Source organism: Mytilus californianus, unplaced genomic scaffold (genome assembly GCF_021869535.1).
Source record: "Mytilus californianus isolate M0D057914Y unplaced genomic scaffold, xbMytCali1.0.p SCAF_2, whole genome shotgun sequence".
NCBI classification, from domain to species: Eukaryota; Metazoa; Mollusca; class Bivalvia; order Mytilida; family Mytilidae; genus Mytilus; species Mytilus californianus.
Genome location: NW_026262668.1, coordinates 16,475,750 through 16,502,473, shown reverse-complemented (window position 1 = coordinate 16,502,473; position 26,724 = coordinate 16,475,750). Strand labels below are relative to the sequence as shown.

Here is a 26,724-nt window from a genome sequence, read left to right as displayed (position 1 = left end):
AGGTTAGGGAAGTACAAGCAATCAATCAAACAATCCCCACCATTTTGTTTCAACGCTCTGAAAACTGTATGGACAATCTTTCGATTTAGATTTGAGAAAATTACAGGTAAATATCAGTGTTACCATTTTATTGACAAAAAAAAACAAGAAAAAACACAGATAGAATTTGACAATTCCATATCTCCTTGTTTAGTTTTGATATACCGGCCATATAGATATACTAGTCAGTTAATGTATGTGTTGATGAAAATAGATAGGGAATTACACAAAGATCAAATAAACTCCGCCCTTTTTCATAAAAAGCATGTCTATCATCTCAGTAAATAATTTTAAAGCATCTTTAAGCAGATTGATGAGAACACAGCTGTCGTTCATTGTATATTTTAATGTATATAACAAAAATTAATAATATATTTTATTAAGTTTGTCGATACCCCAGGAGAATTACTGTAACGGGGTTATTATTAAGGATAATCATTAGACAGGACAGGTAATAAGCACTATGCATTTTTCTTACCGCTTATAGATGGGTTTCCCTTTCAGATTTTTACTTTTACAAATTGTGACTTGGATGGAGAGTTGTCTCATTGGCACTCATATCACATCTTTTTATTTCTTTTTAACTTTTTATCGTTATGTATTGTTATATTTCATTGCATGTATCGTTAAATTACATTTAAAAAATTAAAACAACACTTAATTAATTTCATGCGCCCGAAGCGCTTTCCTGGATTTACCTTCATCAGGAACGCTCAAAGCCAAATGTTTGAAAGCCAAGAATGTATAAGAACAGTTGAATAGCTATATGACCAAAAAGAACCTAAAAAAATAGCCAAATCCATCTATTTAAGATGTATAATGTAAAGACTTATCACAAGAAAGTATATCTAAAGAAGTTTTCAGTCATTTAGCTTATATTCTTCATATCTGGCAGAAATTGCACTTATTATAAGCAAGTAAATAATTTATTTCGAGAAAAAAATCTCAATTCTCCTGTGTAATCAAGCGTTTTACAGCATGAATTGCATGCTGAATTATGACAATACTCATTGAAATTACAGTTGCTTGACTTTGTTTATCTGTTTTGAGCTCAGATGAGGTATCGCATACAACGTTATGGAAAGAGAATAATTATCTTTCTATAGGCATTGATAAAGATCACAATAGAAATTTCGACTAGATTAGAGTTATGGATGGCAAATTGTCAGTATTTCTAAGAAAATAGTACAATGCTAATGTAGTCATGTAGAAATTTCATCAATACCTATTTGGAATTTTTGACATTTATTTGATACATTCCAACTAATAAATTGACTTCTGCATTATACTTATGGATTTCAGTGAAATGTATATTTAAGATGTATTTTGCCTTTATCGCAGTCGAATTCAAAGATTGAATATATATGTAGGAGTTAGGGCACTTCAGAATATAAAATATTTAGAGAACATTTTTTAAAAGGGCTTTTGCACAAGTTACATTACCACAACGCCGATAAGAAGCATGTTAACAACGTCAAACAAAATACAATCTGCCATTACTCCATCGTAATGATATAATTATATCAAAAGAAAATTTCGATGAATTTTTGTTAGTGATTTCATTTAAAAAGGCATGTATATATCAAGCCAGGAATATGACATTTGTTTTCCAGTAGTTCCGTTGGTTGATGTAGTCAAGCGTTTGACTTTGTCAGGTTTTATTGAATTCGCCTTTTTTAATTCACCTTGAAATTCGGTATTTTTGTTAATACTTTTATGTCATATGATTGTGCATAGAATGCTTGTGATCTGCAATTACTCGGCCAACTTAAAATGAGCGAAATGTTTTTTTTCTTCATTTTCAATGGTTCTTTTCGCCGGTTATAGAAAACCATATGAAATAGAAAATCAATAACATATTTATGGTACGACTCCTAACCCTTTGAAGCATCTGACTGAACGCAAATAGTTACAGATATATTGCCGGTATATTGTGAAAATACTTTGAAGTTTATCAAAGCTGGAAATTGATGTTTTCTTCGACTACAAAAAGTTAAATAAAAAAATACTGAAGCAACTTCAAGCAATCTGTCTGATATTTAATTACTGAAAACATTTAGTTCGATCTCTGAAAAGTTAAGTTACATTTCATATAGTATTGTACGGTATGTACCAAGTATTTTAACTACTTTTGTTTAACATAGAATGATAAACATTTAATTAATCAATTGCTCACCATAAACGTCTTTCTAAGGATTTGAACAAATGGAAAGCAATGATTATATATTTAAAGTACACGTTTACAATCACAAACCCAAAAATTAGAAAATGTGGGTGAATATAGAAAAATATTTTCTTGGGTTTCTACACTTCAGGACAGCATTATTGCTTTTGGAATGATTTCAGGTATGTAGCATTAGGTATTTCGTTACCCCAATGAATTAAACAACATTTTTTGTAGATAATAATACCCAACAAATAATAAAATGTCATACAGTTAAGAAATACCATCAAACTAAACAACCGGCGATCATATCAAATCCAGCTTGACAATTTTCACACAGATAAATCACATAATAACCCATGATCCCATTGTCATCATAGTAAAGATGTGATGTTACGCACGATATTTTGATCAGATAGTAACGCCGACATTTGACGTTGTACGCCGATAAAGTAAGGCATTTTCTTTCTTTTCATCGGGAAAGTTTTTGTAGTCACTATAGACATGCACATCTAAATGTTTGGGTGAAAAAATAATTAAAGAATGTATTAACCATGCAATATTTCCCTCAGTTTAGTTTCGAAAAAAAAATATTTCCTCAATTTTTATTTTTAAAGAAGTGGGTGAGTGACTTCGAGTAAACCGAGTCATAGGGACATTCAAATTCATTAGTCGAAAATAAACTGACAACGCCATGGCAAAAAAATTAAAAGACCATTAGACAAACATCAGTACATAAAACACAACATAGACAACTAAAGACTGAGCAATACGATCCCTACCAAAAACTAGGGGTGATCTCAAAACTTTTCATTTTTTATGACTAGCCAATTAAATTTAGAAAGATAAAACCATAAGTATATTCATCAAATTTATTTACAGAGTTTTTATAACATTTAGATGCAATCCATGGATTCAACAACAACACTGTTGTCGTCACTCTCAAGAACGTATTTAAACAGAATAACAAATTTCAATTTTATTTTTGGGCGAGTTTGAAAAAGAAATAACTCATATCTTAATATGTAATGACAGAACCAATTGATAACTTTCAAACTTGGATTGAAAGAATAATCCTAGGTTATGTGATTGCTTATGGTCTCTTTGTAACTTTTAAAAGGAAAGACTGATAATTTTTCATCTGATTAGACCCTACTCCCATTTTTTTTAAACGATGTTTGAAATAAGATCACTATTTATATCGAATATTACATCACTTGCATCTGAATTCTAGTCCTAAAATATTTGAAATGTATTTTTTTTTATAAATTTCCAATGACTGTTATCACAGTCCTTGTATCCTGCTTACCTTGCCGGTTTTGGGTGGAATTCATGGTGCTTAGTCTTTAATTTTCTATGTGGTGGTTTGTACACTGTTATTTGTCTTTTGGGCTTTTCATTTTTTTTGCCATGACGTTGCCAGTTTATATTCGATTTATGGATTTAAATGTCCCTTTGGTATCTTTCTCCTCTCCTTGTACAAGAAGATTAGCATCAGAGAGCTTTGATATGCTAAGTTGTACGGTGCTATTCGGATGTAAGCGTGTACAGTTTTTTAATAAGTTACTTATTCATTGACAAATTATTATTCAGTTATTTTGAATAATGTGTATCTAATCCTTGCTGTTTTTATCCTCGTTTCTGTCATTTGCATATGACATAAATGTTGAAATATTTCAACGTATGAATATTTGCGAAATTTACAAATTTTATATCTTCTAATCTTAAAACGACGTAGAATCGTACATTTGGTTTTGAAAACCAAGAAATACAAAGGCAAGCCCTTTGAAACATTATATTAAAACGTGCACATAAGAAATATCAAAAACTTTCCATTTGTTTTCGAAAAGACAAAAAAAAGTGTCTCGTACTGACAACGTTCTAAGTATGTACCTTCAGAAAGAGGGTTTAAATATAAAGTCTTTCCACAAAAATCGCATACGGCATGCGCCTTACAATGCAGTCATCGTACGTTCTCATGCACTTATTATATCTAAATGAATTAAACCGTGTTTTTTCATATGATTTTTGCATCATAAAAGAAAAATATAAGATGTGATAATATTGTAATGCACGAAAAAGAGAGGGAAATCATTTGACTGTAGGCAAGGTAGTGTAAAACAGTTCTGGAATATTGAAAATCGAAATTATCTGTTCCAGGTTAGTAAGTTCTAAAACTCGTTTGATCATCTGTACTCATAAAGTCCCACACAGCAACTATATTGATTTACAAGATATGCCCGTTCACAAATAGCCAACTTAGGACAAAATTCAATTGAGTTAAGTACTGAAGTATTTAAGATCAATTTCAATACATTCAATCAGTTTGTTAATAACACCAACATCTGCTGTCTTCAACTCGATACTAACATCAGATATACTGATGGTCAATATTGGCAAATTACCATTACATACTTATCTGACGTATATCACGTATTTTATCTTGACATAAATAACAACTTTAATGAATGTCTTTTTATCAACCAAAATAGACCAACTGACTATCAATGTTTGGAATATAAATATGATGACGTATTAACATGATGTAAATATTCTTTTAATTCTGAATTCTAATTGTAGAAAAATGATTTACACATTAATCAAAGGAAAATATCAAGAAATGTATATACATTTATGTTAGGGATACTTTATCTAATTTTCTGTGTAATTTTTGTATTCAAGTAATTATAAGAAAAAGCATATGACCTTATTTAAGGACGACGATATAAAACACGACTACAATTGTTGGTTATTTAATGGACTGGGAGCCAAGTAAGATCGGAATGTTAATTCGTTTTGTGAAAAAAGTCTTTTTGATGGGACTTTGAACATTCCAGTCAGGATAAGCTAGAAGTTTTGTTTTATAGAACAATTATATTCTCAAGGGTATTTGTAATTATCGTTGCCAATTTTAGATTTAATATGACTTTTGAACCGACCGCCAAAATCAACGTTAATAATACAGTGAACCATGAATAAAGGGAGTAAAAAGATTACTTATATACCCTTATTATAATATACGTATATCAAATTTTAAAGCCCTGAGTTCAGCTAACGTTTATCATTATCGATTCAGGGCTCACACTACTTCAGAATCATAGGGAGAAGTGACTTCTCTTTTTGAAACTGATAGGGAGAAGTGGTGAGATTTGAAAGAGAAGTGCTTGGTCGCCCGCGGCACTACAATGTTTCGTTTTTACTATAATATAAAGGGCCATATGTATCCTTTTTATTTATTTTTTATATTGTTCTATTCAAATCTGAGTATACAATTCAAGTAACAGTTGTTTCAGTTTATGTCTTTAATAGATAATCATTTATAGTTGAATAATTACATTAGTCCTCTTGCCAGAAACTACCAACTAAATATCTAGCACTAAAAGAACTTTGTTATATCAAAAAGGAAAAGAAAGTATCATATATCAGTTAAAATTCAACCAAAAACTATTCTGTTTATCATGTTTATGAAACTCATTGTTTCTCATTAAAAAGATATTTAAATTTAACAAAGTAAGGCAAATTTAATCAATAAATTGAAACAATGCATAAAAGTGGAAATATAAACATAAAGCAATGAGATCTAACCCAAAGTCTATTATTGCGTGTTAATGCATAATTTTTCTTTTTGGGATTATTATTCTTCTGTAAGCAGTGCCATTCGTGCGTTTCCGATGAATCCCGCCTCCGATCCGTAGTTCGCACAAATATTTCAATGGCGGACGAGGAAAATTTACTACAATAAACGATGTTTAACAAGCGATTTGGAAAGAAGTATGATGCTTTTAATGCAATAAATGGATTAAACATTAACGAAATGTTGACATGCGGACTGAACAACACATACATCCCCGTCTTTCCAATTTCTGGTTTTTTGACGTTCTTTCTGAAGGTAATTTCAGAAAAGCACTTTGGACGCAGAAAATTATAAAGTATTATTTTTGATTTAAAGATTCTAGATGCTTATTGTGTTTACTGTTTCACAGATAGATATGAACACGTGACACTGTTTGCGGCCTACAATAATTATTCGATGTAGAGAGACCCGATGAATTATTCAATATATGCTTCAATCACATTGAGTTAGATATTGACATATTATAGTAAATGTACACGAGGAAGTGAATATGATATATATCACGGGTTTTTTTTTTACGATGAAAATTGCAAATTTGATACATTTGTTTAGGCAATAACATTGATTAAGTAATAGATTAGTGGTTTGGAATATGATTATAATTAATAATTATTAACAGAGGTCCTTCCGAAAACTTTGCCATAAACAAGGCTATATTATCTGTTCCTGTAGGAGCAAATATTCTTTTTCATTTCCTCCGCCGGGAACAAAATCTGTAATCTTTCTTCCCGTAGAAAATATATTGCAGAATATTTCTTTGGTTTGGGACTAATATTGTACAGGAACTTATATTCCATGACACATCGAGACTGTTCTTCTATTTATACTTGGATCATGGAAATAATCAAAAGTCAGGCAAAGTAATTTATTATTTACTCTTTCTTGTCTTTTCGTTTTGTTTTCTAACTTGTCCAAATACAAAGGTTGCCATTTAGGTACTTCAAAATAAAAATCATTAAAAAATGCGGTGCGTCCAAAACGCATTTCTGAATTTCATCTGGAACGTTCAAACCCAAAAATTCAAAAGCCAAGAATGTATTTGTATCTGAATACGCGAGGAGCTATGCATGTCCTCCTTTTAAATCCTCATCAGTTATCATGATTTGGAGTTTAATATATTTTTTTTTTGCTTTGGGATTATATGTTGATTTATGATCTCTGTTAAGTTAAATCTCATTTTTTTCTAATCTAGTGGCAATAAAGTGCTTAGCGTAGGATATTGCCCCTTGTCTGTCTTGTCTAAAAACCCATATGTTGACTCTAGAGTTTTCTGATTGACATAGAATTTTCATTGATAATGTTAATTTAAGATTATTTGTATGCTCCTTTGTGTTTTGATTTAAGCATAATGATATTTCAAAAATTAATAACCAATAAGACTACTGTTCAGAGAGGCGAAAGATACCAAACTCATAAGTAGAAAATAAACTGACAACGCCATGGCTAAAAAAAAGACAAACAGACAAACAATTGTACACAAAACACAACATAAAAAACTAACGACTGAGCAACATGAACCCCGCCAAAAACTGGGCGTGATATCAGGTGCTCAGGAAGGGTAAGCAGATCCTGCTCCACATGTGGCACCCATCGTGTTAAAAGACAACACACTGAATATATTATGTTGGTGCCACTTCAGGCATTCAATCATCGTTTTAGTAATCCATAAAGGCGCATATCGTAAGAGACGCTATAAAATCAAACGAAATACGAATACGACAGAAAGATAATTACAATTACTGGACTATAGCTTGGATGAAAAGTTTAAAATACGATAATTCAATGAGATATCACGTCTTTTTAATAAGGATTCTAAACGTTTTATAAAACGTTAAAGAGATTTATATCTATAAAGGAATTTTTCAGGGCCTCCAATAGTTCTCCTGCAGATTTGTTCTTATTATTTCATTATTGCATACGCCTTTTAAGTGCTAGAAAAATATATCCCCTTCTTCAACTTACATTTCAACTCTAGCAGTAAAAATATACCTTGTTCTAAAATAATTACAACAATGCAATTATCAAATAAACAAATGAACCAGTCAAAAACAAAGCTTCATTACAGACCTTCTAATGCGACATAACATAATGATATGACTTCTAGCAATACCATCACAACGCTAAAACTATTATTTGCCACACAACAAATATCCTGGATATTTTCCATACCTCAAGCCACACAACGACCATTGACACAATGTGACATAATCAGACACAATACATACATAATTGATAAAATATCATCATATACTACAAAATTGAACAAAAAAAAATGGAAACAAATTACTAAATATTATCATATTATGTGAAACCAGCATGTTCCCATATGAATACATTTTTTACTAATTTCATGCTTACTCATATCAGATTTTTTGGTACTATTATTAAACGAAATTGAATTTAAATGAAATATGCTTAATCAAGAAACCGCCGATCCTTGCAATCAGTAATATATATTGAATATGCAACATAGTTATCTATTGTGTGTGTTTCAATGAAAAATCATTTAAAAGCATTGATGGATACTTAATGAGTCAAAAAACTATTCAATTACCTAGATCAACAATAAAAAATATCCGATTAAATAGTAAGAATATGGCGTAAAGCTGTTGCTCATTTCAATATTATCATTATATAACTGACACGTTCTCCTATTATTAATTTGCCCTATTCGTCTTTGAAACGAATACATAACATGTTGTATCTATTATATTTTACATAATGAAGAATAAACAGATAAATCTAGGAAAACATAAACGGATATTGTAGAATGAAGATACTTACTTTTAATGGACGTGTTTTTATACTGTAAATGCATCAAAAATAAAATGTTTATTCTGTATTTAAAATTTATCAAATGTATCAACATCTATAAACGTTCAAAGTAAACAAAACTCTGATATATTCTATCTATATTTTTCAGATAGTTTAGAAAATTCTCAAGCACGATTTTAGATTCATTTAATTATGAAAAGATCATCCGTCAGTTGTTTGGGTTCTATTTGTTATTGTTGACATAAATAGATCCTAAATCAAAATTTAAAATCAAGGTAATTTGAAGAAAAAAAAATCTATTTGTTGCCGAAATATTGAAATACATATTTTCTATAATATGGAATTTCGTATTACTTATGTCACGTATAAGAAGAAAACCACTTAGTTATCTGTAAATGGAATTGACGTGTTTTAAAGAATTCTGGGGAAAAGTTAGAATAGCACGAGTGCCTTACCAAGCTGTTGTTGATTACTTTACTTCGATTATATTATGAACCCATTATTTAATTATTAATGACTCGTATGATTTTCTAAATAAAGAAGGACAAATTACGCACATCTAATAAAAACCTGTCGTGAATGACTGATATTTCAATGGCGGACGAGGATATGTCTTTCGTGTAGGAAGAATTTGTACTTTAAGTATAATAAAGAAATGCGTAAAAAAATGAACTTTCGTAAAATAAAAAATAATGAGTTTTTAGGTTGGAGGCAATTTTAAACCAAATAAATCACTTTTTATAGTTACCTGCTTAAAATTACCGTACAGCCCGATTATTTTGCCATCCTCATCCTACCGCTTTTACATGGAAATGCATGTACTGCAAGCAACTCTAACATGAAAATGTACGTATATCTCTTCTAATCATAATATTGTCTAGTAATAAAGTTGAATTTTCGCTGGTTTACCGATATAAATGGATTAGTCTCCTGTTCAAATGTAATGATGGATGGCAATGTTAAACACACGAACGTTTGGCTTATTGTATTTCCTTTTTGTATGATCGCCTTTGGATATAAAATTTCTTATTTTATAATGTTTGTAAATGTTTGAATAGAAGGACGTCTATAACCAAAATAAATTAAAATGTTTAGGTTCCACGTTGAACTTAATTTTGATATTGTTTAGAATAAGCTTTTTATACATTTATTTTGTATAAATGCTCAAAATTGACAATAAATGGGCTGTTGGAAATCGTTTGAAATGGTCATCTGTATAAAAATGAGCCATTATATTGTTCAAAGTACACATAAAGTTGTAATTAAGTTAAGAATTAGTAGTGTAGATTTATAATAAGCATTACCAAGGTGATTTTATTAGGATCGGTAAGGCACATAGCGAGCAACTGTAGTGAAAAGGGAATACTAATCACTTTATAGATAGATGTTAATTATTTTTTTATTTCAAATTAACCGACTGAGAAGCCATAAACTGCTTCTAGCATAAATAAAAAATATTGATAATTGTTGTTCATTTAATCAATTGACAACCGTTTTATTGAGTATTGTGGACTGATAATACTACAGCCAGTATTCTGATAGGTATTAATTGTACACTCCTACTGAATAATTTCTTTTTTAATTCGTATGTAGCAAAATTGATACATAACCTTTTCAACGATAAAGATAAAAAAAATCACCTATCAAATACTTTAATTTCAAATTCAGATATATTAGAAATGTCCTGTCAATAAATAACCAACATTTAAGCAAGTGTTTGTATCTCATGTTTCTCAGTAAACCTGACAAAAGGATACTTCCGAATCACGAGTTGGTTGACCGTTGTGGAATATCTGTTTCAATGATGAAGACAGAGATGTTCAAATCGTCGAAACCACAATATCGTTCTCCTTTTTCCAGAATGTGACCGATCGGGTGTGAAAGTACATGAGTAACACGAAGGGTGCCACATGTGGAGCAGGATCTGCTTACCATTCTGGTGCAACTTAGATCACCTCCGGTTTTTCATTGAAATTGACACGAATGGACGACTTTAAGATAGGAACTATGATAAACAGGACGATATCAGTTTTCCTATTTTCAGCTTCTAATTTCTTTGTAGTAACATACTATCTGTCCCGAGATATGGCGTTTATAATTCAATTTATACTTATATACAATTATCTAAAATTTGAATTTGTCTGTAATCTTCACTTATATTTCTCGTGACAGACTCCATATGTTTCAGTACTATTCCACCTGCTAAACTTAATGATTGATAGCATCTTATGATTTAACAATGCTTTGGTACAGAAATGGGTTTTAAAGACACAAATTTCTTGTTTTATGTCTCAAAAAATTCTTCTTAGCGAAAAACACACTGATTCCAACAATAATTACACCGGAGACGACATAATCAAAATTAAGAAGCTGTTGAAAAACATTATTTGTTGAGTTTGACGGATTGATTTTTCAACAAAATGTCGGTATCACAATGAGTACTTTTATACGTTTAAAAAGTTTAAAAGGCAAAAAAAAAAAAAACAACAACAAAAAAACATAAAACCAGGTTCAACCTGGAGTAGATTACCTTAGCAAGTATTTGGCAAAACCTTTCTGAGTATTTGGTCCCCAATGCTCTTCAAATTCATACGTTATTAGACCTTTGAATTTGAGCGCGCGCGATGAGTCTTTTGAAGAATACAAATTGTAATCCTGGTATCTATGATGAATTTGTTTAAGTTAAATAATTCACATGTACGAATTGTTAATGGCTGATGTGTTGTTTAAGCGTTAGACAAGAGACATCCATAAACCCACTGTTGTATAAGAATATTATGCGCTTACTTTGACTCTTTGACGGACTTTCATACGAGAGATATTGTTGGTGTCATTGTCCGAAGGACCTGATTTCAAAACCAATTTGAAAGAGTTTTAAGTTGTTTTTTTATAGGTTATGTTTATACATGGAATTTTGAGAACTGTTGACAGTCTGTTCGTTTTCATTATTATACCATGGTGCTGTCCGGTTTTCTTTGATTTACGGTTTTTTGGGCCCCATGGTATATTCTCCTCTTTTATAAAATAAATTGTGAATAAAAGTATATTGTTGAATGCCGTTGGTGTTTTGCGATGGTGTTTGTCGGTGGATGGCTGTCTACCGAATCACAATTTAAAAATATTTATGCACATGAAATGATAATGAACTTGTAGAGTTCGATCGGTAAATAAAACCCACATTACACTGTAGAAAGCACATCTGATTATACCTTGTGGTTTATATATATCAAAGCATAGATAGCGATGGGACATCTGGAAGGTCGAAAGATCACCCAGTTCAATCGATTAATTTACGCAATTACGTTTTGAGAAATAGAAAAAAAAACGTCATTCGAAAGTCTTTCAAAGCTAGATAAATGTCCTACATCTGTCAACATTAATCGGTTGGAAACCTTTGAAACAATATTTCGTATAAAATATCACTATATAAAATCCATGTCATGTTCGCCTTTAAATCAAAGACTTAATATGGTTGGTGGATTTTGTATATGAAAAATTTTACAAATTTCTAATATGTGTTCACGTAAGTTTTTTTTTTTATTATTTCACAAAATGGTATGTAACAAACTATGTATAGATTTATCATTCCTTTTGAGACTAAAAAGTTGAAAGGTCATGATGTATTACAATCATTATCACTCTATTATTTTTTAGTCATTTCTGCATGTTTGTCGGATTTTTTTCAAATGCAATCGTAACGTTTATAAATAAGTTAACTTAAGCAGATACGATATATCTATGTCTCAACTAACTAACGGCATGTTTTCTTAGATCTTCAGATACCCGAATAGTCGTCTAATCTGCAACCACAAAACCAGGTTCAATCCACCATTTTTTTCTTAAAAATGTCCTGTTCCAAGTCAGGAAAATGGCAATTGCTATCGTATAGTTTGTTTCTGTGTGTGTTGCATTGTCGTTTGTTGTTTGTTCACTTCAGTGTTTCTGTTGTTTCGTTGTCCAAATGTACTATATTGTATTGTTTATTTGCGTAATTCTCTGTCCATAATGTTGTACTGTATTCATGTCATGAAATGGTGTCATTTTGTGTTATATTTAACATTGCCATAAAAGTGCGAGGTTTGGCTAGCCACAAAATCAGGTTTAACCCACCATTTTTTTTCTTAAAATGTCCTGTACCAAGTCATGAAAATGGCCATTGTTATATTATAGTTCGTTTCTGTGTGTGTTACATTTTAATGTTGTGTTTCTGTTGTGTCGTAGTTCTCCTCTTATATTTGATGTGTTTCCCTCAGTTTTAGTTTGTAACCCGGATTTGTTTTTTTCTCAATCGATTTATGTGGTATACTACTGTTGCCTTAATTTACTGATTGTGTATTATTCACGATTGTGACAGTTTGGTTGACTATAGATTCGCATTGCTGCTGATGCTTGCATATTAGGTTGCTTACCTGGTTGACGCACCCGGTTTCGCGACTTTTTTTGATTTCATGGGATTCCCTGAGTTTTGTTTATTACCTTGATTTGTCATCTTTATCGGTCTATGAGATCTTACATTTTTGTACCCTTTCTCTATTACAATGTATATATGATAAATTTCATATTTCCGGAAATATCTTACCAACATTTCGGCAGTCAGATTAGCTGAAATACTGTTATTCCTTTTGGAAAATACAGGATAGATTATCTAAGCTGTATGCGTGAAAACCTTTTTGAATTTTGGGTCCTCAATGCTCTTCAACTTCGTTCTTTATTGGACCTTTTAAACTTTTTTTATTCGTGCTTACTGATGAGTCTTTTGTAGACAAAACTCGCGTCTGCCGTACAAAATCTAATCCTGGTACCTATGATGAATATAAAAAAGAAGGTGTGGTATGAGTGTCAATGAGACAGCTATCCATCCAAGTCACAATGTATAAAAAGTAAACCATTATAGGTCAAAGTACGGCCTTCAACACGGAGCCTTGGCTCACACCAAACAGCAAGCTATAAAGGGCCCCAAAAAGACAAATGTAAAACAATTCAAACAGGAAAACCAAAGGTCTAATCTATATAAAAAAACGAGAAACGAGAAACACTTATGAACCACACCAACAAACGACAACCACTTAACAACAGGCTCCTGACACCCTTGCATGATTACCAACGTATACGTAGTTAGACCGCGTGTTCTACTTAGGTAGGAATGTACTGTAATGCATGCATCCATCGGTAACAAGTTTCAAAACCATGAACATGACAAATCTGGCAATGAAGTCATATTGACATTGGAATACCATGACTTGAGATTTGAGAAACCTATCCTATGCATGAATCAAAACATCGATGATGTCGGCCGATATATTTGTGAAAAAAGCATTCAGATATCATAAGTACATTTTGTTTGCAGAGTAGGACGCTTTGAGTGACTAAAATTATGATTAAAACGTTTGGTACAATCTTTGCAAGGAGTGAATTCAGCCGTAAATTATTTTTTTAATTAGGTTGTTTTCTCTAACTTTTCTTCATTTCATTTTCTTTTGCAGACTCATTTGTATGGCAACAAAATGACGGCGCAACAACAAGTAGTCTACGTTTTCCTTATATTCCTCGGCCTAATATCGTCTTCAAGTAAGTATTCACTTGTATTACAATTTTTAAGTTGATGGCAGTTGGGAGCCTTTTTGGTCTAAATATAGAAGGACAGTTGTCATTTTATGCCAGAAAAAAATTAACACAAATAAATCAACCATAGAATAGACAGTTAACACACATATGGTTATTAATACAATCTGCCACTCTAGCTATATAACCAGGTTTAATCCACCATTTTCTACATTACGAAATGCCTGTACCAATTCAGGAATATGACAGTTGTTTTCCATTTGTTCGATGTGTTTGAGCTTTTAATTTTGCCATTTGATAAGGGACTTTCCGTTTTGAATTTTCTTTGGAGTTCGGTATTTTTGTTATTTTACTTTCCACAAACACATGTGTGTTAAGTTTGGGGACTATGTTGAATGCAACAGGATACACACAGAAACAGTAAAGTCTGCCTCATATCTTGACTTACATCTAGAAATTGACAACGATGGCCGGTTGAAAACAAATTTACGACAAAAAATATGATTTCAGCATTCCCAATTGTGAACATTCCATTTCTGTGTAGCATCATTCTAGCAGGGCGTGCATATGGAGCATATATCTCCCGGTTGATAGGATATTCCACAGCTTTCATTTCCTATCATGATTTTCTTGATAGAGGGTTGTTGCTCACAAGGAAGTTATTAAACCAAGCGTTCCAAGTGGCGAAGTTGAGATCACTCCTTCGAAAATTTTACGGACGATATCATGAGTGAGTTGACCGTTATGCAATAGCTGTTTCACAGATGAGGACGGAAATGTTTCAATTGTCGTAACCACAATCCTGTCCTCTTGTCTCGAATGTGACCTTCTGAATTGGACTTTTCACCGGATTTGTTCTTTCATAAGTAACACGACGGGTGCCACTATAGGAACAGCATCTGTTTACCCTTCTGGAACAACTGAGATCACCCCCGGTTTTTGATGGAGTTAATGTTGCTCAGTTTTTAGTTTGTTGTGTGTTTGTCTTTCGGTCTTTTTTCGTAATTTGCCATGGCGTTGTCAGTTCATTTTCGACTTATGAGTTTGAATTTCCCTTTGTTATCTTTCGCCTCTCTTTTATTAAAATTGTTTTTTTGTCTAAATTATAATTCAAAATGTAATTGTCTCTGTTGTATTATCGTCAATTTGGGAATTAAAGTCTACGTTTAAAATTTTTAGACTAATGAAAAGAAATTGCTGTTTCGTGTTACTATGCAAATGTATCGTGTATCTTATAGTTGACGACCGTATTTGGGGATCTCTAGATATACATGTTTGTATGTTGTTTGCTTTTCTATGCCTAGGTAATTGGTGTTTACCCAATGTTGCAACAGCGAATGTAATAAGTTTTGAATTGTTTTTATCATTTTTTTTAAACGGGTTGAATTGGGCGTACACGACATATAAAATACTTCTATAAAATATGCATTGAATTTGAATTTGAAATGATATGATGTATAGTCGCACAATACGTATAAATTTATTTTCTGTTCAATCAAAAATTTCTTTTCGTTTAGATTTCAAATGAGTGTACATTGCAAAGTTTTCTTAGAAAATGTAAAAGCTAATCAACTTATCGATTAATGTTATACGCACCCTTTTTCTTGCAGTATACTTTATTATCGCTATTTTACGAATTTTCCCTTTGACCTTGCTGACTGATAATTTCCGTTCTCAGCGGAGTCGAGTGATATGAAAACGGGGTCGAGTGATATGAAAATTATCGCTAGAAACTAAGGGAACACGTGCCGTTGTCAAGGAAATTAACAACGTCTTCATAAGTAAAATAGCGATAAACAGATTATCATTGGTCATCTCAACTCGATTGCTTTTCTCACTTTCGCCGTACCGGCTCAAGCGAGAAAATCAATCTCGTTGAGATAACCAACGATAATCTATAACTATCCCGTGTGAATGACGTGTGTATCGTTTTTCACGGATGAACCAAATGATATTGGTAAAACATTTTTTTTCACTCCTTTACCAACGACCAAACACGCTTGCTCAGACATAACCATTATAATCGGCCATTGTTTTCCAAGGTATTCCATACATCATATAGATATAAGAAGATGTTGTACGAGTGCCAATGAGACAACTCTCCATCCAAGTCATAATTTGTAAAAGTAGACCATTATAGGTCAAAGTACGGCCTTCAACACGGAGCCTTGGCTCACACCGAACAGAAAGCTATAAAGGGCCCCACAAATGACTAGTGTAAAACCATTCAAACAGGAAAACCAACGGTCTAATCTATATAAAAAAAAAAAACGAGAAACGAGAAACACTAATGAACCACATCAACAAACGACAACCACTGAACATCAGGTTCCTGACTTAGGACAGGTACAAACAAATGTAGCGGGTTTAAACGTTTTAATATAATGTAGAGCAGGATCTGCTTACCCTTCCGGAGTACCTGAGATCACCCCGATTTTTGTTGGTGTTTGAGTTTTGGTATCTTTCGCGTCTCTTTAATAAAACATTTTCTATTATTACAGTTATAATGATTTGTCATTGTGTTCTTATTTTATTGTACTAATCTAAGAAGTTGTTGTAATTGAATGTCGTTCATCCAAGTATAGTTTTATTGCAAATATCTCAATATCTACCCAAAGAACTAGTCTAAAAAAATGGCGACACCATGTTAACATTCTAAAAAAGGTATTATTGATGACCACGGTTGCTACAGTTATCGTGTTTCCCACCAATGGAGAGTGTGGCAAACAAGGTTAATATGTTCAATTTGGAGGTCACTGATATAAACTTATCCAAATGTAAAGAATTGTATCATTGTATAACTTTTGACTGTTGCATAATTTTGACTGCTGTATAATTTTGGTGTTACACCGAATGGTTTTTATATTTAACGGGAATACTTGGATTTGGACATGTATAATACTAGTCCATAGTACCTGTAGATTCATTATTATTCGTTGGATACCAATTTTCGATGATTAAGCGGTTCCAGGGAAACCACGAATTTAAATTTTAACGAATTGCAAATTTCTATAGAAATATATGCAAACTTTAGCAAAACAACGGATTCAAATATTCATTAAAATGCAAGTTTTCCTCAATCCACGAAAATAAATTAATCCAGAGTACTTGTTTTTGGTGTTTTCGTACCTTCATCTGCTTAAAGTCTTGAATAGTGAAAAAGCACATAACTTCAAAGCCCAAATGTTCTCATTAATAAATGTTTTACATTAAAACAGATACTTGGAACTTAGGTATCGATCATTTTGTAGTACATCTAGTTTATTTTGCTTCAATTTATATAAAACATGAATTATCTTTGATGTTGTTTTAGTTCAAGAGGCCTTTAACAACTTCAGATAATATTACTTTAAGTTTATTTGGATTATTGCTTATCAGAAGAACATATATCATATTTCATAAAGACGACTATTCAATATAGTAATGACTTTATTGACGTACATAGAGTGTCACATATGTCATGGATACGTTTAACCCTATTCAGATTTCAATGATAAACTATTTTTTTTTTAAATTTATCTTGACAAGTTTATCTGATGGAAACTAAACGTGACAATGTTTTTTTTTGCTATATTTAGAAGAGTGGGCGAATTTTCAATAATAATTAAACAAACAGTCAAAAAAATAGTCCAATATTTTTTATTTTTATTTTACTTCAAATGATGTAGAAGTTAGCAACTATAGGTCACCTTCTACACATTTAACGTATTTAACAATATCTAGCCGTTGCAAACTTATGTATAAAGCTTCCAATTTTTTATTGAATATCGAATCTGTGGTGCACTGTACTGGAATGTTGCTGAGGGAATTTCATGCTTGAAAAAGTTCAAGGATACGTCACTAGAAAAATCATTTGATCGAGTAACAGATTGAATATATATATATTTTTATCCAACGCAATCATAGGTTTGAACGTTGTTTTCAATTTAGACTTATACATATATATATTATATATGTGTGTGTGTGTGTGTTCCGGTATATCTTTATACTTTTTTTGAGATAAACAATATGACTTGATTTTTTTTTATTGAAAATGAATTTTAAAATTCATCTGGGAAATTTTTTTTAAATCTTCTACATTAATGATATAATATTAATAGGCTAACCTTACATTGCACTTACTCAAACTATGGAGAAGACATCACAGTAGGGTAACATAGGAACGAAGGGGGAGTTGGGGAGGGGCGAGATAACTCGGATTGAGACGACACGGAAGGAGTTACAAGGTGGGGAACCTTATGCCCACCTCCTCCACTTTCCAATGTCTCTTGTGATGTAGTTTTTGTATAGTATTAATGACAAGTGTACATATTAAATTTGATTCAATATTGCATTGCCGTTTAACACTTTAGACATGCAATACAGTAAGGATAATAAAGTCATAATAGAAATCATTAATATCATTGTCACATTTGTCCCTTCTCAAATTACTAATATGACATAGTATGAAATCGGAAACAAGTTTAAAAAAGCCTATTCGATTATGCAACATTGTGTGTAAATGTGTTATAAATCTATACTAACGTTACATAAGAGGCAACACAATTGTTAGGCAACAGCAGTTTACCAATGTTAAAATATTGTAAATCCGATTAGAATATACAAGATGAAAAACCAAAAAATCATTATATATAGAGTGAGATAGTGTGGTTTTCTTTATAACTCTTGTGTCCATTTTAGGCCGTTCACACCATCAGACGACAGATCAGTAGTTGTCTTTCACGTCTCGTGTACAATTATCCGCCCACTCGTTATAGGGGAATGAAATACGTATGTCATATCTTAAAATGGGTTCTTTGATGACCCGACGAATTATTATGAAATCATGGAAGGGTGGGCATTCAAATTTATTGATGTGCCCCCAAAACTCGGGTCTGATGAAAAGTATATACAGGGTATATAATCTGCTCATGCAGGTGTTCTCCAATTGATTCTCTAACTCATGAAAACATTCGAGACATTAAATATGAAGGCCAAGAGCCCATAAGAACCCATTATATTATGGTTGTGGCCTGTGATGTATTTCTTACAGGCAGAGAGACTTCTCGTATCAGACTATCACACTGAATGGAGTGTGATATGAATAAGTGATATGAAATGTTTTTTTTTTTTTAAATTGGTTGGCCTGTCCGGCAATGTGTTACAAAATTACAATATTTCCATTGGCTATTCGTTAGGTCAACAGTGATGACTTTCAAATGTCTTACAGCAGAATGCATTAAGTGTGTAGGTAAAGATAGAATCTTTGGTTAGCTTGCTTGTTAGCTTTACCGTGAAGTCATTATTAGGTCAGGTATACTACCCTCCTTTCGAAGTAGTCTAGTCCTACAGACAGATAGATTGGTTATCTGTCGGACTAGTCTACTCTTAAAGAGGGTAGTTTACCTAATCTAATAATGACTTCACGGTTCAGCTAGCAAGCAAGCTAACCAAAGATATTATCTTTACCTACACACTCAATGCATTCTGCTGTAACGGACCGTCGGCAAAGGAGATTTATAATGTGTTAACGGACCGTCGGCAAAGGAGATTTATAATGTCTAACGAACCGTCGGCAAGGGAGATTTATAATTTCCTCAATGATATACAGAACAGTGACCATGTTTCACCTGAAAATATTATTTCTGTCAAATTTTATTCCATTCTGAAGCGTACAAAAAAAACCTAAAAAACGTTTGATTTAACAGTAGTCTGGGTTCTGACACCATATTTTTAAATGCCAAAGTGGACTTACATTTGAAGGCTCGTTTACTAATATTATATTAAGTTAAATAACTCGAGTTCATATCAGTTACTGTACCTTTTTGTTTCCTGGTTACAAGACATTCTTGGTAAAATATTTTTTTATTTCGCAAGCTGCACTTCAAATATAAGTCCGCTTACGATCATTTTATTTTAAAAATGTAAACTAACTCGCCAAGGTTCGTTTATTATTATGAATTAGAAATAAACTCGCGTTCATATCAAGCGATATCAAATTCTCACGCGTCATGAAACCTCTAATAAACTATTTCATTTTGAAACACTGACTTTGTGTTTTGCAGTTGAAATCAAGACTAACAGGCTCTGTAGGGAAATTCAATGCGAGATGAGCATTAATGTTTGTTTTCTTAGTTTTTTGTTTGTTTTTTTTTCATATTGAAACAATTTTCGTCTTGTTTGTTTGTCTGGTTTTTGAATTAGATTTTATCTATATACTTTCAATTAAATGTGTCAGTTAACTCAAATCAATTTACAATAAAACCCAAATTTTTCCCACGTAAAAAGAAAACAAATATATATTTTACGACTTTATTATTCTCATTTTCACAATCTAAAATAAGAATCATTTACATTTAATGCAAGTATGGTATGATTTAATAATATTTAATAAGTTTTGTACGTATCAAATAAAATCATCATGATACCACGATTAAAATGTGTACGCCAGACGCGCGTTTCGTCTACAAAAGACTCATCAGTGAGGCTCGAATAAAAAAAGTTTAAAACGCCAAATAAAGTACGATGTTGAAGAGTATCCAGGACCCAAAATTCCAAACAGCTAAGGTAATCTATTCATGAGGTAGAACATCCTTAGTATTTCAAAAAATTCAATTTTATTAAACAGTTAATTTATAATTATGACCATATCAATGATAATTCATGTCAACACAGAAGTGATGACTCTGGGCTGGTGATACCCTCGGGGAGAAACCTCCACGAGCAGTGGCATCGACCCATTGGTTTTAAATGAATTCATCATAGCTACCAGGATTGAAATTTTGTACGCCAGATGCGCGTTTCGTCTACAAAAGACTCATCAGTGACGCTCGAATCAAGAAAGGTTTAAAAGGCCAAATAATGTACGAAGTTTATGAGCATTGAGGACCCAAATTCCTAAATGTTTTGCCAAATACAGCTAAGGTAATCTATTCTTGGGGTAGAAAATCCTTAGTATTTCGAAAAATTCAAAGTTTTATAAACAGTTAATTTATGATTATGACCATATAAATGATAATTCATGTCAACACAGAAGTGCTGACTACTGGGCTGGTGATACCAAAGTATTTAAAGAAAGTGTATTGTACTAGAAGCGGTCACTTTTTTCTCCTGAACAATGTTTAACGCTATTTGCAAGCACTAATGCCAACATTACCTATTGGATTGAAATGACAAACTGATAACAAACGAAGTGTTATCTCTTGTGCAACATTATCTGTATAACACTTTATGTCAAGTGGTGTCATTCACTTTTTCAGTTGTTTCCATAAATTCTCCAACAATTTAATTTTCAGAGAAAATAAATTGTTTTAATCATAACGCAAATCATTTTGTTTGCACTTTTAATCCTTCAATAAAGAGTTATATTTGTTTAAGAAAAAGGATGTGTCGGCTAATTTCAGTTGGACAGCAACCTAACAATAAAACATCAATCAACATTGCTATACTTCAGTTTGTCCATAAGTCTACGAAATAGTCAAATGTTTACAGTACCCGGGCGACAAATGTATTTGTATATGTATTCCCTTATTACTGATTAGGCTTAGACACTATTTCCTATGACATTACGCACGTTAATGCGTCAATACCGTTAAATCAACCAGCCCACACTTATAAACAGTTTTTCTATTAAATCTGTACAGTCAAGCTATATAAAATTTATATCCATAGGCTAGGTAGGTACTATTGTTTTAAAAAAATCAACAAATTTGTTTTATATTTTTTTTACTATAGTCTAAAATTTGGACAAAAATATTGACAAAACGTCAAAAACATGTGTGTCAGACGTAACAGATTATACGCATAATAACTTTTACAGGGATGTTTTTGATCTTCGAAACAGTGTAAAATCCGAGAAAATTCGCATAAATGATATTCGTCATATACAAGTATTACGTCATTCTGAATTGGCGCTTATGCAACGGCCAAAGCTGATATTTTGCAAAAATGAATAAACTTCACCACGGTCAGATTTAAGAAAATAGTAAATCATCAAGATTTATGGGTTTTTAAAATATATATTTTTATGAAATTTCGTTTTCATAAATTATGTTCACAAAAGTACAAAGATAGACCATTGCAATATCGAGTTTTTACAGCACTCACACCACAAATAAAATTGCAACGGCTTCTGGCAAATGTCTTGCAAGAATGTTGAATGTCTAATTTCGCCACTTTTTACAAGTAAACTGTCAATTGCAACGTCATTTATTAAAAAAATCGATTTGTTGCATCGAAAATAGTGCTTTACCGTAATTGTACTTTAACCCAACAAAACAGTTACATAATTTGCCGAGTCAAAACGACTTCGTTTTAAAACAAGTCCAATGTCTTGCAAGTTTGTCCACTGAACGATTTTCTTACGTTTTTAGCGTTGTCGATTCGGGACGCTATTTTTGTCTTTTAAAATCAAATCGAAAGGTTTTTAGTTTTGGTGTTTTGGTGTTTAACGCAGCTTTAAACGCTCTTGGTTGTATCATATGGTAGAGGAAGTCGGAGAAGCGTGGTTGCAATATAAATTGTTAACCCGTGGAACAGACTCGCAAACTAAACCAAATAATATCCACAAATTTTGTTACAAATCTTCTTGTCCGAGACTTATCGTGTTACAATAGTGATAACTCAGTTAATGGAGCAATATACGATTGCGAAAAAAGCGAATTTATAGGAAATTTCAAAAAGGTTAAATGATTCAAAATATCAAGAACTCGAATTCCGAACGAAAAATGAAAACCATGGCGATACAAATTACAATATAATCGAAGACATTGTTAAAAAGAACATGACAGTTGCGTTTTTATGCAGACGATAAAGATTATAAGTAGCAATAGTATCAACAAGACTACAAACTATAAAAAGAAATATTTCCAATGAATTGGGTTGTTCATTTAGCCATGGTTCTAAAGTTGTGAAAAGGCTGTATTACGAGAGGATAAAAAATCAGCTATTTATTTTCAAATTTGTGGAGCGTAAAACTGCGATTTGCTTTTTCTTTGCAATATGATTCTTATGTATAGAACTTGAAAGTGAAAGTAAAATTTTGTGCTTGAAGAGTTATTCCTCTATAGCATACAAAGCTTGTAAAGATATGGAAAAAGTAAAATCACAAAAATACTGAACTCCGAGGAAAATTCAATCGGAAAGTCCCTAATCACATGGCAAAATCAAATGACAAAACACATCAAACGAATGGACAACAACTGTCATATTCCTGACTTGGTACAGGCATTTTCAAATGTAGAAAATGGTGGATTGAACCTGGTTTTATAGCGCTAAACCTCTCACTTGTACGACAGTCTTATCAAATTTCGTTATATTTACAACGATGCGTGAACAAAACAGACATTATAAATAAAATAGTCAAAATATGGGTACAGCAGTCATCACTGTGTTACAATATCAAAACAAACAATTATTTACAAAAAAAGCACAAAAACATCTATCAAATTAAGACCCACATTCATTGCTTCGCGTGTCTGACGTCAGAAAATGTAAACGTCACATAAGAAAAAAGTTTGTCATTCAATGTCTATTCAAAACAATTTTATAATTTCACATGGGGAATGTTGGTATACAGGGTTAAAAAATCAAAAGTTATGTTAGAATTAATTTCAGAAATAGACCGAGATTTATAATTGTCCAGAAGTTCTTCAGAACCCTTAAGAATCCACATATGGTAAATACCACTACGCGAGTAAAATAAATTTGTCGTTTGTCGTTCAAAGTATTTTCAAATTTATAATAGAACAATAACATAATGACATATAATAGAACAATAACATAATGACGGGATCTTTTAAAGTACAGAGTCACGTTATAAGAACCACAGAAACACAAAAAAGTCGCATATACAAAACACACCAGTAAAAATTAAAGATAATACAAACACATTGACGGGATGTATAAGTACCTAGCCACGTCAAATGGATATCACAGAAAACAAACCAAACAGTAAAAGTAATATTAATAATAGAACAAAGACAAATGAAAGAACAATATTACACGTTGTTAAGATGATAAACAACGTCAGTATGCAGAATCTATACTTCAAGACCATCATGTATTGTTTGTGAAGTTGATACGGAATATTTATCAACAAGGTCTTGGTACCTTCCGATGAACTTTTTTAGAAAAAGGACGAGACGTTCTTTGACATACCCCTGGTTCATCAACTTTCTGCTCAGACACTGGTGACGTTTTACAAAGTCTGAGTAAGAGCTGCAAGCTCTTGAATATCGAATAAGTTGGGAAATGTATATCCCATATGCAGGTGAAGTTGGTATATTGCTACTAAGGTGGGGGAAATTTATAATTTTAAAATTAAAATCGTCTCGTTTGTCATAGATTCTGGTACTGAGATGACTGTGTATGTCAAATTCGAGATATAAGTCTAAAAATGAGGCGGAGGAAGCCGTGTCTGTTGTTTCTTTAATTTCTAGTTCTGGGGGATATATTAATGGAACCCAATCAGAAAAGTTCGGATTGTTAATGGAAAGAACATCATGAATATATGAAATGAATATAACTATTTTTTCTGACAATCGTTTAATTTCTTAATCTAATTGTTCCGTTATTTAAAAAAGTAAAGTGTACCTTTTAAGTAAGACCCGTTTAACTTGTAATTCCCCACACACTTTTTTATTAAAGCAAAATTGATATATTCCTCCTTTTTCTCATTCAAATGGGGAAGCATTGCATGTTATTAGTACGTTCTATGTCATTTGGTCTCTGGCAGAGAGTTGTCTCATTGGCACTCATACCACAGCTTCTTATTTGTATATAGACCCTATTATCTTACCCAAATACATATATTGTGTTGTATGTTGCTTGTGTAACTTCCAGTGGAAAATATTTAATGCATATTCAGAACAACCAAACATTTAGAAGTATTCATATTGATTTGCAGAAAAAAAATTCCTCAATTATCGGCGTAAAACGTCTAATTTTGACGTTACCAATTGAGACGCAATACCGTGCGTAACGTCTTATTACTTAATATTTATTTTATATTATTAAATATTGATTGCTTTATTTTCAGTTGGAAATTCTATATACCGGTATGTACACAACGATAAGTTTTTATGATCTCAATCTTTATACAGTTTCAGCTTCTGTTGGAATATGCTCCTTCAATGAAGAGGGAACATGTGACGAGAATGCAGAATGCGTAGAAAAGGACGAAGGAAACAGCTTCGACTGTGTTTGTCGTACAGGTTACTACGGAGACGGATTTCAGAATGGAACCGGTTGTGCAGATGGTGAGATGAACTTATTTATCAATTAGAATTTGACACCGCTAATGCTTCTCATTTTTTTTAACACCACCTACTGGATGGTTTTTACCAAAATGTATTTCAAAAATCAATGGCAATACTTGGTAACGAACACGAAGCAGCTATGCATGGACAATTTTACAAGTTGCTTGATTGATTTATATGTTGGCCATATTTACATGCGTTGCAAAGAATCCCCAGGATTAACTGAAGTATAGCTGGTCATTCTTGGACTTCTCCCGACCAGGCAGTAAAACCTTAGCTAAGTTGGGCGTCAATTTGACTGTGCGGGATGTATAAATTCGCAGCTAGCCAAGTGCGGTATAGGAATGAGACAACCAATCCGATGCCTCGTGTATGGTATGTGCCAAGTTCTCTGCACGTTAAAGAGCCCTTGCAGAAACTCTCTAGGGTCAGTGTGTGGGCTGTTGAAAGGCAATATTTCTGGCCCTATCCATCATACGGCCATATTTCCCAGTGTCAGTCAAAATTTGCCTCCGTTCATTCCGGTGGTCCCATTTTTTCAGAACCTACCTGCTGTATTGATTGTTAATTTGTTCTCGTCCTAATTATGCATGAAATACTAAATAGACAACAACCAATCAATCAATGCAATGTATTTTCTACTTTATAACCAACATTTGTAGAAGACTAGTGACAAAAGACAATTATACATGATGTGAAATTAGGAGTTAACAGTATATATTTAAAGATTTGCGGGCATCAATTGGACATAATTGGAGTCAGTAAACGGGTATTTTCTATCATTAATAGAAATTGCGCTCGCAAATCTTCAAATCAAATACTCTTGTTAACATTATAATGCAACTGAAAGAAAACTCTACCATCACTATATTTCTAACATCTACGTCATTTGGTGCCTAGTGGATAGTTGTCTCATTGGCAATCATCCCACATTTCTTTATTTTATACTGCTAAATTGTTATTTTAAAAGCAGTCGAACGACGTCTGTTCTGAATTATTTGAAATGTGTGACGGCACCACGGAGTCCAATCAAAATGAACTTTACAAACAATGTTGCATTACAATAATATATTGAATCAATAAAGCAATCAATAATTGTTAATTAATCGCGGGTCATTTATAGAAATGTGAATATATTTCAATGAATGAAGAAATCGATCAATCTTAGCTAAAACCATGTAGTTGAAATCACCAACTGCATGATTGAATTTTTAGTAGTCTTGATCTTCTTTTAAATATATAATTCCAAACATAAATATAAAAATAAAAAGATGTGGTATATTGCCAATGAAACAACTCTCCATCAGAGACCA

At 32.2% G+C, this 26,724-nt stretch overlaps 1 protein-coding gene across 2 annotated transcripts in view; it reads left to right on the top strand.

Moving 5' to 3' along the window:
• The first annotated feature begins 343 nt into the window (after positions 1 to 343).
• Positions 344 to 26,724, top strand: part of LOC127729350 (uncharacterized) — a 101,154-nt gene continuing 74,773 nt past the window's right edge. For both annotated transcript variants that reach the window (XM_052237124.1, XM_052237123.1), the window contains exons 1-3: positions 344 to 490; positions 14,096 to 14,180; positions 25,256 to 25,411. In XM_052237124.1, the coding sequence (XP_052093084.1) occupies positions 14,117 to 14,180; positions 25,256 to 25,411 (220 nt within the window). In that variant the 5' untranslated portion in view covers positions 344 to 490; positions 14,096 to 14,116. The remainder of the gene's footprint in view (positions 491 to 14,095; positions 14,181 to 25,255; positions 25,412 to 26,724) is intronic.